Genomic DNA, 13,596 nt, shown 5'->3' on the forward strand with positions numbered 1-13,596 from the left:
ATTACCAAATAATGTGATGATAACATTAACTATCGATTGTCTTTTTGAACCCTAAGACAGCAGGAACCTCACATCTCCACTATAGAGCCCCTACTTCCCCCAGCCCTGGAACCCTTGGATAGGGCCCACTTTCCCGTATGCCCCTCCCAATCCATATCAGTAATATTGCATCCGCCGACCACAACCTAACCAACGCAATGATTGCCACCTCAACATGCTTCACCTCAGACGGTGTCCAGAGACTTCACGTGTGGAATGACAACCCTTCAGCTTCATTACTCGGGTGAGACCTTTCCTTTTATAGTATACTCTAATTTCATCTCAGGTGGTTCACATTCTAACAAGTCCCAAAACCTAGATATACACCAGTTTCTGTGAGAGAGAGCTTATGTTCACACATATCCATAAACTACTGTAAAATATATACCTGAAAGCAGAAGTACACTAGAGTTTGCAGTGAGTACCTCCCTAACACTTCCTCTCCACTATTCCAGGCTTTGTGTCCATGATTGCTCAACAATTTGTTTGGCTTTGTATGTTAACTCTCTTTTCAATCACCAGGTTCCTGATGCCATCAGGATGCTAGCCAGGCTTCCCTGGATTGAAGACCCCACCAATATGTCCTGGAGCTCAGCTTCCCCAGAGCCCCACCCTACTAGGGAAAGAGAGAGGCAGACTGGGAGTATAGACCAACCAGTCAACGCCCATGTTCAGCGGGGAAGCAATTACAGAAGCCAGACCTTCTACCCTCTGCAACCCTCAACGACCCTGGGTCCATGCTCCCAGAGGGCTAGAGAATGGGAAAGCTATCGGGGGAGGGGGTGGGATATGGAGATTGGGTGGTGGGAATTGTGTGGAGTTGTACCTCTCCTACCCTATGGTTTTGTTAATCCTTTCTTAAATAAAAAAAATTAAAAAAAAAAAAAAAGACTTGCATGCATGAAGCTCTGAGCTTCCAGGTTTGATCCTCAGTAACACTTTGACTAGAGGTGGTGGGGGAACCAACAAAAAAAAAGCTGGCAAGTACAGCTCACTTGGATAGTGGGCTGCTTTGCCAGGAGTGTGATCCGGGCTTACGCCCAACCCTCTTCATTGAAGGACGTTTCGGTGCCGTGGTCTCTCTCTCTACCTTTCTGCCTTCTGCAACTCATGACCCTGGGTCCATACTCCCAGAGGGATAAAGAATAGGAAAGCTATCTGGGGAGGGGATGGGATATGGATTTCTGGTGGTGGGAATTGTGTAGAGTTGTACTCCTCTTATTCTATGATTTTTGTCTGTTTCCTTTTTTTTTTTGCCTCCAGGGTTATTGCATGGTGCCTGCACCATGAGTCCTCTGCTCCTGGAGGCCATTTTTTCCCCCATTTTGCTGCCCTTGTTGTTGTAGCCTTGTTGTTACTACTTTTTTTTCCCCTTTAAGTCTTTTATTTATTTATTGGATAGAGACCGAAATGTAGAGGGAAGGAGGAGATAAGAGAGGGAAAGAGACAAGAGATACACCTGCTTCACCACTTGTGAAGCTTTCCCCCTGCAGGTGGGGATCAGGGGGCTTGAATCTGGGTCCTTGCAAATTATAACATGTCTGCTCAACCAGGTGCGCCATCATCTGGTCCTGATAAGCACTATTTTTCAAAGCCGTTTTAGATGTGTGACCTCCTTCAAGGCAGTTCATTATTTTATTTTATTTTTTTTTATCATCTTCAGTTATTGGATAGAGACAGCCAGAAATCGAGAGGGAGGCGACTGATAGAAAGCGAGAGAGACAGAGACACCTGCAGCCCTGCTTCACCACTTGCAAAGCTTTCCCCCATGGGTGTGTGTGTGTGTGTGTGTGTGTGTGTGTGTGTGTGTGTGTGTAAGACTGGGGTCTTCCCGAACCTGGGTCCTTGAGCACTGTTACATGTGCATTCAACCAGCTGCGCCACCCCCCTTTCCCCCCCACTTTTAAACCGATGGAAATATAAAGCATTAAAAACAAAAACCACCTGCCCTAATCATTTCGCCATGATCGTGGAGAACACGGAAGCTACCTCTACCAGCATCTGTTACCTGGCAGAAAACGGGGACACTAGCAGCAAAATGGCCCGGACCACAGACAGAAGTTCAGCCATGAACTATCTTGGCCCTCATGCCAAGGGGAAGATGGGAAAAGACCCCCTATGACCTAGCTTCCCCAGGGGACCAAAGACATAAGGACACCTCTTACCTGCTGGGGATTGTACGTAAAGATACTGTGGTAATGAGGACTCTTTGGTGCTGTCCTTGTCTTTTGAAGGCTTTTCAGTCTCTGTGCTTCTTGAAGGATTCCCCCACTCAGAAGAGGTGAAGCCACTGGCTGTTTCCTGTGGAGCAAGGAGATGGACACTTGTGTGAATATCAGGGGATCTGACCTCACAGTCTTGGGGGGAAGACAATGTCTGCAGAACCCGGGGCCTTCTAAGCTCAGGTGAACCAAGAATCAGAAAAGCAAGTCAAAAGCCATCGGTCATTCTTACCAGCTTTCTCAAAATAACTATCACACATACCTAGAAATCCAAGCCCAAGATATAAAGCAGGACAAATTGTTTAATAAACAGGAACCCAAGAGTGGGACTAGAGCAGATGAAGCTAAAAGTCTTTGTGTGGGGAGAAGCTAGGAAGTCTATTTTAGGTATGTTTCAAGGGGCCTGGCGACTTTAGTAATTTTTGCCCGAGCCAGACAGCTAACACGCAGGTGGGCTAAAAGTATTGACTGGGGAGATGGTGTCAAAGAGTTGAGAATAGGACAAGAAAGCTAGATTAGGGCAGAGGGTAGCTCCCAAACATGAGGAAAGTATATAAACATGATTAGCTATATACCCCATCGACCTGACCCAGGGCCCGTGTCTATTCATATTCAGCACAGGAGCCTGTGTGACTGCTGAGTCCCTGTCAGTCTGAGCTCACAGTCCATGGTCACAGCCGGGAACATTCTAGGTTGCTCTCATTTCAGGACCCGTCTTCCTCTTGGGGCACAGTAGGCTGACCCAGCCTCCCTTCAGAGAGTGGGAATGTCCACCCTGCCCCCACCCCTCCAGCCCCCCCAAAAAAAGTCAAGCCTAAGCAATGTGCTGTGCTGATCTCTGTGTTGATCAGAATGGTCTAGAAATAGGTGTCATGGGACTCGGGCGGTAGCGCAGCGGGTTAAGCGCAGGTGGCGCAAAGTGCAAGGACCGGCCTAAGGATCACGGTTCGAGCCCCCGGCTCCCCACCTGCAGGGGAGTCGCTTCACAGGCGGTGAAGCAGGTCTGCAGGTGTCTATCTTTCTCTCCCCCTCTCTGTCTTCCCCTCCTCTCTCCATTTCTCTCTGTCCTATCCAGTAACGACGGTATCAATAATAACTACAACAATAAAACAACAAGGGCAACAAAAGGGAATAAATAAATAAAATAAAATAATAATGAAGATAAAAAGAAAAAGAAAATGACTGGACTAAAGCCACAATATCTGGAGACAGGTCTTTTTCAGAACTCTCAGTCAGCCCCATTTTACAGACGCAGAAACTAAAGCTTAGAAAACGTAGATGACAGGGCCAGACAATAGCGCACCTGCTTAAGTACTCAGGTTTGGACCCCTGGTTCCCAACTGCAGGAAGATTCATATGTGGTGAAGCAGGGCTGCAAGTGACTCTCTCCCTCTCCTCTCTCAATTTCTCTGTCTCTATTCAAAAATAAATAAAATAAAAAGATAAAAAGAAAGGAGTTGGGTAGTAGCGCAGTGGGTTAAGCACACATGGCGCAAAGCGCAAGGACCGGCATAAGGATCCCGGTTCAAGCCCCCGGTTCCCCACCTGCAGGGGAGTCGCTTCACAGGCGGTGAAGCAGGTCTGCAGGTATCTTTCTCTTCCCCTATCTCTCCTCTTTCCTCAGTTTCTCTCTGTCCTATCCAGTCCAAAGTGGAAAAGGTGGCCTCGAGGAGCAGTGGATTCACAGTGCCGGCACCAAAGTGCTAGAGGCTGGGTGGTGGCGCACGCAGCTAAGTGCAAGGGCCTGGGTGTAAGCCCTCGCTCCCCACCTGCAGGGGGGACGCTTCATGAACGGTGAAGCAGGTTTGCAGGTGTCTCTCATTCTTTCTCCCCCTCCTCTCTCAATTTCTCTCTGTCCTGTCCAGTAGGAAAAAAAATGATCTTAACTCCAGGTAACACACATCCCTGTCTCCAGATGTCAAGTTTCTTCTTAGGTTATGCTGCTGAGCTCAGTGGTTTTGACTGGTTTAGAAAGTTGCCGGGAGTCGGGCAGTAGCGTGGCAGGTTGAGCGCATGTGGCGCAAAGCGCAAGGAACAGCGGAAGGATTCCGGTTCGAGCCCCCGGCTCCCCACCTGCAGGGGAGTCGCTTCACAGGTGGTGAAGCAGGTCTGCAGGTGTCTATCTTTCTCTCCCACTCTCTGTCCTATCCAACAACGCCGATGTTGATCAACAACAACAATAATAACTACAACAACAATAAAAAACAAGGGCAACAAAAGGAAAAATAAATCAATATTAAAAAATTAAAAACAAACAAAAGAAAGTAGCCAAGATGAAAGGACGCAGAAGTACAGATGTGAGCATCCCAGAATCCAACACACACACACACACACACACACACACACACACACACACACACGTCACAGGGGTACTCCAGTTCTTCCAGTAGTAAATGAATATTTATTTTATGTTATTTTTTTTTTCCTTCAGGGTGATCTCTGGGGCTCGGTAATGGCACTGCAAATCCACTGCTCCTGGCAGACAATTTTTTACATTAAAAAAATATATATATATTTATTTATTTACTTTTGTTGCCCTTGTTTTATTGTTGTAGTTATTATTGTTGTTGTTATTGATGTCGTTGTTGTTGGATAGGACAGAGAGAAATGGAGCGAGGAGGGGAAGACAGAGAGGGGGAAAGATAGACACCTGCAGACCTGCTTGTGAAGTGACTCCTCTGCAGGTGGGGAGCCAGGGGTTCAAACTGGGATCCTTGTGCTTTGCGCCACGTGCACTTAACCCACTGTGCTACTGCCCAACTCCCAATTTTTCTATTTTATTGGACAGGACAGAGAGAAACTGAGAGGAAGGGGGAGACAGGGAGAGAAACAGAGAGACACCTGCAGCCCTGCTTCACTGCTTGTGAAGTGTCTCCCTTGCAGGTGAAGGCCTCCAACCTAGTTCCTTGCAATGTAGTACTATATGCGCCACCTCCCAGTCCCCAAATCTCTATTCTATTTTATTTATTTGATAGAGAAAGAAAGAAATTAAGAGGTAGGGGGAGACAGAGAGACACCCGCAGCATTGCTTCCCCACTTGTGAAGCTTTCTCCCTGCAGGTGGGGGCTGGGGGCTTGAACCCAGGTCCTTGTGCACGGCAACAAGGCCACTTAACCATGTGTGCCACCACTTGACCCTGCCCATAAATTTTTATAATATTTTAAAAAGTGCTGGCAAAAGCACTGCAACTAGTCTGTCATGCATAGGACCCAAGTTTGAGCCCACCTTCCACCATATTGGAGAAAGTTTCATTGCTATAGTGCCTCTGTCTGTCTCTCTCCCTATCTGAAAAAGTTGGCCTGGAGCAGTGAAGCCCCAGTGGTGATAACCCCCCCAAACAAACAAACAAGAAAAGCAACGGAACAAAAGTCATGCACATGTATCTCTCTCTCTTTCTTTCAAAAAGACTGGAAGAAAATACAAGAACAAGAATGACTGCCTCAAGGTGTAGGGTTTCTGGGTCTTTTTTTTTTTTTTTTTTGGCATTCTATGCGTGTTTATCAAAATTCCTTTTCTGGGTTGCCAAAACAGCGCACTTGCCATGTGTATGACCAGGTTCCAACCTCAAAAATAACCTCTTTTTTTTTTTTTTGGTCTCCAGGGTTATCGCTGGGGCTCGGTGCTGGCACTACAAATCCACTACTCCTGGTGGCCATTTTTTCCATTTTTAATGGCTAGAACAGAGAGAAATTGAGGGAGAAGGGGTAAAGAGAAAGAGAGATGCCTGCAGACCTGCTTTGCTGCTTGTGAAGTGTCTCCCCGGCAGGTGGGGCGTGGGGGTTCAAATCTGGATCCTTATGCTTAGTACTATGTGTGCTTAACGGGGTGCGCCACCGCCTGGCCCCCTTACTTTTCTTTCAGTACAATTTTCTGCCAAGACTTTTTGCGGAGAGTTTATCCCCGCAGGGACACCTGAGAGAAAGCCACACACTAGACTCTCTAGAAGCTAGTAAAAATAGTTCCTGTCAGGAGTCAGGCAGTAGCACAGTGGGTTAAGGGTACGTGGCATAAAGTGCAAGGACCGGTGTAAGGATCCCGGTTCGAGCCCCCAGCTCCCCACCTACGGGGAAGTCACTTCACAGGTGGTGAAGCAGGTCTGCAGGTATCTTTCCCCCCCCCCCCCCCGGTCTTCCCCTCCTCTTTCCATTTCTCTTTGTCCTATCCAACAACAATAAAACAATAAGGGCAATAAAAGAGAAAAATAAATATTAAAAAAAAAATTAACAACCAACCAACAAACAAATAAAATAGTCCCTGTCTTTGAACAGGAGATACTCCCGGCTAAGGGGATGTCACCCAGCAGGTCCCTTCAAATCCCCTTACCTTGGGCATGACAAGGGCCAGAGGGCCGTCCTCACAGTCCAGACTTTGCCTCTTGGTGGCTGGCTCTTCCTCCCGAGGCCTTCTCTCCTTCCTGAGGCGTTTCTGAACCGAGGGCACGGGTAGTGGTTCTGCTGCCACCGTGGCCCCCGACCCCCCGCTGTCCCTCTCTGGCCCCGGGGATGGGCCCTCTGGCAGGCTCCCACACAGCATGAACAGCGAGGTGGAGGGCACGTACACCAGGGGCTGCCCGGCCAGCAGCGCTGGCTTTGGGCAGTCCACCTCTGAGGCCACAGGGCGGAGCGGGATACCCACTTGTCCGTTCAGATTGTTCTGTGCGGAGAAGGCCTGCAAGTCCACGTGGGCCACAGAAAACACTTGATGGACTAAGGGGTTATCGGCACCATATTCTGAGTCAGCTGAGCTGCTAGGGGCAGGGGTGGTGGCAGCCTCCAGGCTGCCTGATGGAGTTTGCAGCACCAGCTCACCAGCAAAGGCCTTTCCCCTGGAAGAAGAAGAAACTTAATGGGGTAACCACTGAATCACCACACTGACCATGATGCTGACTCTTCACTTTCCTAGAGAGAGGCGCACCAGGGGGCTGGGGTGGGTGGCGCACCTGTTTGAGCACACGTGTCACAGTGCACAAGGACCCGGGTTCAAGTCCCCGGTCTCCACCTAGAGGGGGAAAGCTTTGCGAGTGGTGAAGCAGGGCTGCAGGCGTCTCTCTCCCTCTCTATCTCTTGTGTACAGCCTGGGTGACTGGTTTAAGGTGGGACCTGTGAAACTCAAGCGTGAAGAGTTCATGGAGCTCCCAAGAGTTTATGACTACTGGCTCCTTTCCCACCTCATCTGTAAACAAGAGTTCTCCTTTTTTAAAATATAATTTTATTATCTTAAAAAATTATTTGTTTTTGGATAGAGACAGAGAGGAATTGAGAAGGGATGTGAAAACAGTGTGGGGGGGGAGAGACAGAGAGACACTTGCAGACCTGCTTCACCTGCTCTCCCCCTGCAGGATGGGACCAGGGCCTTGAACCCGGGTCCTTTATACACTGTCATGTGTGCGCTCAACCAGATGCGCCACCACCTGGCTTCCTCAATAACAGTTCTCGATCACTCAGAACCGTCCCCTGGTGCACACAAATGCTACGAGGGCCCAAGTGTCACACAATCATCGTGGCCGTAGCTATTTACCTCTCCCTGCCCTGTTTACAGAGGCTCGGGCCCAGATAGTCACTATCCTGCCAGTGATAGAGCTGGTTCTCACACTATGAAGGGCCCCTGGGTGGGGGTTGAGAACTCCAGGTGCTAGAACAGGTTTTGACTGAAAGGAAACATCCAGTTTGCCTCCAATGCACAGTGAAATCTAGTGGGCAGTGTGTGAGGCGATAATTTCTACAGAAGTGTGATGTTCTGTTTCTCTCTCTCTCTTAACCAGAGCCCTACTCTGGCTTACAGCGGGGATTGAACCTGGGACTTGGCAGGCTCAAGAATGGGCCAGTATGTTCTTGTCTCATTGGGTTTAGTGTTCCTATACAGTTTTTGGGTTAGCGTACATTCCGAAGGCAGTTCTGTCAGCATATGAGCTGGTGAATAATGTTGGGACTGTTTGTACAGAAAAGTCTCCAGGTTAAAGACCATGTTTGTATTTATAGCATGTTTACAGAAACGGACAAAGAGTGGTCCGGGAGGTGGCACAGTAGCTAAGGCATTAGACTCTCAAGCATGAGGCCTGGAGTTTGATCCTCAGCAGCACATGTACCAGAGTGATAGCTGGTTCCTTCTCTCCTCCTATCTTTCTCATGAAGAAAGAAAGAAAGGAGAAAGAGACAAGGAAAAAAATTATTACTATTTTTTTTGTTTTTATTTATTGGATAGAGACAGCCAGAAATTGAAAGGAAGGGGGAGCTAGAGAAGGAGAGAGACAGATGCCTGCAGCCCTGCTTCATCACTTGCAAAGCTTTCTCCCTGCAGATGGGGACCAGCACTTGAACCTGGGTCCTTGCATATTGTAACATGTGCACTCAACCACCCGACTGGGCAAAAATTAATTTTTAAGATCCCTACAAAGGCAGAGAGGACAGGGATGGACTATCCTCAGATTTTGTAGAGAACTGGTTGGGACTTTAGTGTCCAAATTTTTGGCATCTACGGTGCCCTCTTGGGAACATGATGGCACCCACTGGGCTTCAGAGATGACAAGATCTCTCTGTAGCCACCGGGCCTCTAGAGCGAGTAGTGGGTATCACTCAGCTCTGTGAAACTGTGTGTGCACAGGCAGTTCTTCTTCTTCTAGCGTTTGCCTGCACAGGCAGTAATGTTGGCCTTCAACTGCCCACTCCAGTAACATCACCAACACCTGGAGCCATGTTCCTGCTGACATCTCTTGTGCTCAAGTGAATGTTCCTGACTCACCATGTCACACTCTACCCTACTGCTTTGCGTCACAGACATGCACACCAGCTCAGAATGACTCGGACACTTGGCCTGAGTGATCTGTTCCTTTTAAAACCCTTCTTGGGAATCCAGCAGTAGCGCATCAGGTTAAGCGCACATGGCGCAAAGCACAAGCACTGGCACAAGGATCCCGGTTCGAGCCCCTGGCTCTCCACCTGCAGGGGAGTTCCTTCACAGGCAGTGAAGCAGGTCTGCAGGTATCTGTCTTTCTCTCCCTCTCTCTGTCTTCCCCTCCTCTATCCATTTCTCTCTGTCCTATCCAATAGTGACGACATCAACAACAATAATAATAACTACAACAACAATAAAAACCATAAAAAACCCTTCTCTGATGGTCCTTTGCTGTCTGTCTGACAAATCCAAATTCTACAACTTGATCTACTAACTCCACTCCCCCACACACCTCCTCCTTCCTCCTTCATTTTTATTAAATTTATGTATTTATTTACTTTTTCTTCAGGGTTATCGTGGGGCTCAGTGCTGGCAATATGAATCCACTGCTCCTAATGGCCATTTTTTCCATTTTATTGGGTAGGACAAAGAGAAACTGAGAGAGGAGGGGGGAGAAGGGGAGGGAGAAAGACAGAAAGACACCTGTAGACCTGCTTCGCCAATGTGTGGCATCCTGCCTGCAGGTGGGAGCTGGGGGCTCGAACCTCGATCCTTGCACGTGTCCTTAGGCTTCGTGTTATATGTGCTTAGCACGGTGTGCCACCACCCGACTCTTATTTATTTATTTATTGGCTAGAGACAGCTAGAAATTGAGAGGAATGGAGAGGGAGAGAGACACCTACAGACCTGCTTTCATCACTTGAGAAGCTTTCCCCTGCAGGTGGGGACCGGGGGCTTGAACCCAAGAACTTGTGCATTGAACATGTGCACTCAACTAGGTGCATCACAGCTCGGTCCCCAAACACAGCATCTTTTGAATGCTATTTCTGTTATTATCCTATGTGGCCAAATTTCTTGCAGTGAAACTAACAATGCTTTGTCCTACCTAACCCTTCACCCCATGATCCTGCCTCAAAATCTCGCGTCCTTCCCACTTCTGTCATCAAAAAAATCTTCACAGCTCTGCCATCAATAGTTCCTCTGTTCCCTCTGATAACAGGTCACTTCCTTCAGAAAAACACTGGAACTTGGGAGTCTACTGGCTTGGGTGTGAATCCCGAGCTGTTAGGCCCCACGGCGCCACATGATACAACCTTTTTGGGTCTCTGTTTTCTCTTTGTAAACTAAGGAGCATAGTGGTCACCTCAAAAGACCCCGGTTGTGAGAAGAGTCAACACAGCAAACATTGTGAACAGCAGTGTGTCAGCTGAGATAGTAACGGGGATTCATGGGGGATTCTCAAGTGTCCTTTCTTGGCACAATGTTGGTGATGAACAACAGTGCATTCCCCCCTCTCCCTCTCTCTTTTAACCATAACACTGCTCAGCTCTGGCTGATGGTAATGCTGTGGGTTAACCTGGGCTCTCCAGAACCTCAGGCCTGAAAGGCTTTTTGCAGAACCATGACGCTATCTCCCCAGCTCTAACCCTCATTTTTTTAATAGAGTTCTCCTCTTATCTCCCTCCCCTTCCCCCCCATAAGTATTCATAACTTAGGGGAAAAGGTTTCCATGCTATTATGGCCCTGGCTCTAGACCCAGTCCTCTCTGGGCACAAATGGGAAAAATGTACAATGTTCTTAATAAACAGATGAGTGGTGACTGTTATTTACTTTCTGTGGGGCGGCACTGCGGTTCCGTCAGATGTGACCGTAGGACACAGAAAAGAGCACAGAAAAGAGTGGAATTTAAAAAAAAAAAAAAAGACTACTCACTGTGCACTGTCTTCCATTTTCTGTCTATAGACAGCTGCCAGACTTCCAATTTCTAAGGAGAAGCCCCCTGAGCCTGCAAAGAGAAGGGGAATCCAGTAAGGGATCAAGAGCTACAACACGATCTGTTACTCACAGCTCCAGGATTCTCCAGACAGTCTCAGAGCCTTTCTGGTTTGGACTCAGAGAGAGAAGCTTCTGGAAGCAGGCTGCCTGTGGTGAATTCAGCTCCCCTCAAGAATTAGTGAGGAGGAGGTCGGGCGGTAGCACAGCAGGTTAAGCGCAGGTGGCGCAAAGCGCAAGGACCGGCGTAAGGATCCCGGTTCGAGCCCCCGGCTCCCCACCTGCAGGGGAGTCGCTACACAAGCAGTGAAGCAAGTCTGCAGGTGTCTGTCTTTCTCTCCCCCTCCTCTCTGTCCTATCCAACAACAACGCCATCAATAACAACAATAACTACAACAAAGGGATGCATTGGATCGACCTTCCCGTGGTGCATCTCGTGAGTACCCATTCATTGGGGAAACTGACGATCCTTCCTAGCCGACTGAATCCACATGGATCCCAGTCACTTTCAAAGCCAGCAACAAGCAGCTCCTGACAGCTTTCAAGCTGTTGGTCCTGCTCTTCGAGTCCTCCAACTTAATGTTGAGGGGCTGTCCTTTGCCAAACACTACAACAATAAAACAAGGGCAGCAAAAGGGAATAAATATTTTAAAAAGCTTAACAAAAAAAGGGGGGGAGTCAGGTGGTAGCGCAGCAGGTTAAGTGCACACGGCGCAAAGTGCAAGGATCGGCGTGTCCCGGTTCGAGCCCCAGGCTCCCCACCTGCAGGGGAGTCGCTTCACAGGTGGTGAAGCAGGTCTGCAGGTGTCTATCTTTCTCTCCCCCTCCTCTCTCCATTTCTCTCTGTCCTATCCAACAATGACCACAACAATAAAAACAAACAAGCATACCAGCAGGGGGGAGAGGAGGGAGGGCAGGTTAGGCACATGGAGTATTAAGTGCAAGGACCCGCACAAGAATCTGGGTTTGAGCCGCCAGCTCCCCACCTGCAGGGCAGACCCATCACAAGCAGTGAAGCAGGCCTACAGGTGTCTCGCTCCCTCTCTCTCAATTTCTCTCTGTGCTATCCAATAAAAAGGCCGCCAGGAGCAGTGGATTTGTAGTACCAGCACTGAGCCCCAGAGAAAAAAGTCAAAAAAAAAAAAAAAAAAAAAAAAAAAAGAAAAAGAAAAAGAAAAAGAAAATAGCCAAGGCCTTAAAGAGTGAGCACTATGTCACAAGCCCATGCACCTGCAGAGGGGAGGCTGACAGGGTGACTGACAGGGTCTGTGTGGCAGACGGATACCTTGTTCTTTGTAAGGGCTGCTGGGTTCTGAGTTCCCTTTCCTCTGGACCCTCACTGAAGGGTGGGCTGGGCTGATAGAGCCATGCCGAGCTAGCCTCCGTTTTGCACAGACTTGGATCTGGCCGTATGTCTCTCTCTTCAGTTCTGGTAAGACAGATGCAGAGACATCCATGCGTTCTTCACCTAAATCAAGGAGAAGGGGTTGTGTGGTCAAAACAGCCAGGATCAGGATAACGGGAGCCCTTTAGAAGTAGGGCTCTGAGAGCTGGTAGGTGGAATGGAGCTACCTTCCATGTTAAAAACTAAGATAATCAAGGGGCTGATCGCACCTATTACCATACGCAAGGATCCAGATTCAAGCCGCTAGTCCCCACCTGGATGGGCAGGGTGGGGTGGGGCAGGGGGAGCTTCAGGAGTGGTAAAGCAGGTCTGCAGGTGTCTCCATTTCTGTTTGAAAGAAAGAAAGAAAGAAAGAAAGAAAGAAAGAAAGAAAGAAAGAAAGAAAGGAAGGAAGAAAGGAAGAAAGAAAGAGAAAGAAAGAAAGAGAGAAAGAAAGAGATGAAGGGGGAGTCGGGTGGTGGTGTAGTGGGTTACGTGCACGTGGTGCAAAGTGCAAGGACCGGCGTTAAGGATCCCAGTTCGAGCTCCTGGCTCCCCACCTGCAGGGGAGTCGCTTCACAGGCGGTGAAGCAAATCTGCAGGTGTCTGTCTTTCTCTCTCCCTCTCTGTCTTCCCCTCCTCTCTCCATTTCTCTCTGTCCTATCCAACAATAACGATATCAATAACCACAACGTTAAACAACAAGGGCAAAAAAAAAGGGAAAATAAATAAATTTTTAAAAAGAACATAAACACACACACAAAAAGAAGACACACTGGAACCTTCTTCCACTAAGAAGCAATAGCCAACCCGTCCACACCACCCTTGGGAACCATTCCAACAGCAGAATCACCAACACAAAGCCAAGACGTGGCACTGAAAAGGCCACTTGGTCGTAGTCTGGGAGTGGAAATGAGAAGACAGTCCTGCCTAGTTAAGCCCTGCTGGGGACACGGCTGTCGGCCAGTCCAGTCTTTCTCTGCTCCCATGTCTGTGAATGGCAGACCGCTGTGCAGATTCTGAAGTTTTATAGACTTGGGTGAACAGGTGAATCTGGGTGTGAAGAATGAATATGGACACTGACTGTGCCCCTAATTGTTTATAGAAATGTGAAGACAGGTCAGGGTTTCCTTGGGAAGAAGGAGGAACTGCACCGGGGATAATAGGGCGCCTCTAGGAGGTAAAGGGTTCCTTGTCTTGGGGATGGAGGCTGGCTGGCTTCACGGGCACCCACAATGCAGAGATCATTGTCCATTTAAGCACATGGCAGTGATTGCTCAGTAAAGC

The 13,596-nt window shown here is 48.5% G+C and overlaps 1 protein-coding gene across 1 annotated transcript in view; it reads right to left on the minus strand.

Annotated features, from left to right (window-relative positions):
* The window catches only part of E2F7 (E2F transcription factor 7), a 66,860-nt gene that overhangs the window by 17,114 nt on the left and 36,150 nt on the right, over nt 1-13,596 (minus strand). The window contains exons 8-11 of the mRNA XM_007529624.2: nt 12,211-12,393; nt 10,866-10,938; nt 6,585-7,086; nt 2,205-2,340 (exon numbers count right to left, since the gene is read on the minus strand). Coding sequence (XP_007529686.1) covers nt 2,205-2,340; nt 6,585-7,086; nt 10,866-10,938; nt 12,211-12,393 — 894 coding nt within the window. The remainder of the gene's footprint in view (nt 1-2,204; nt 2,341-6,584; nt 7,087-10,865; nt 10,939-12,210; nt 12,394-13,596) is intronic.

Source organism: Erinaceus europaeus, chromosome 5 (genome assembly GCF_950295315.1).
Source record: "Erinaceus europaeus chromosome 5, mEriEur2.1, whole genome shotgun sequence".
In the NCBI taxonomy this organism is placed as follows: Eukaryota; Metazoa; Chordata; class Mammalia; order Eulipotyphla; family Erinaceidae; genus Erinaceus; species Erinaceus europaeus.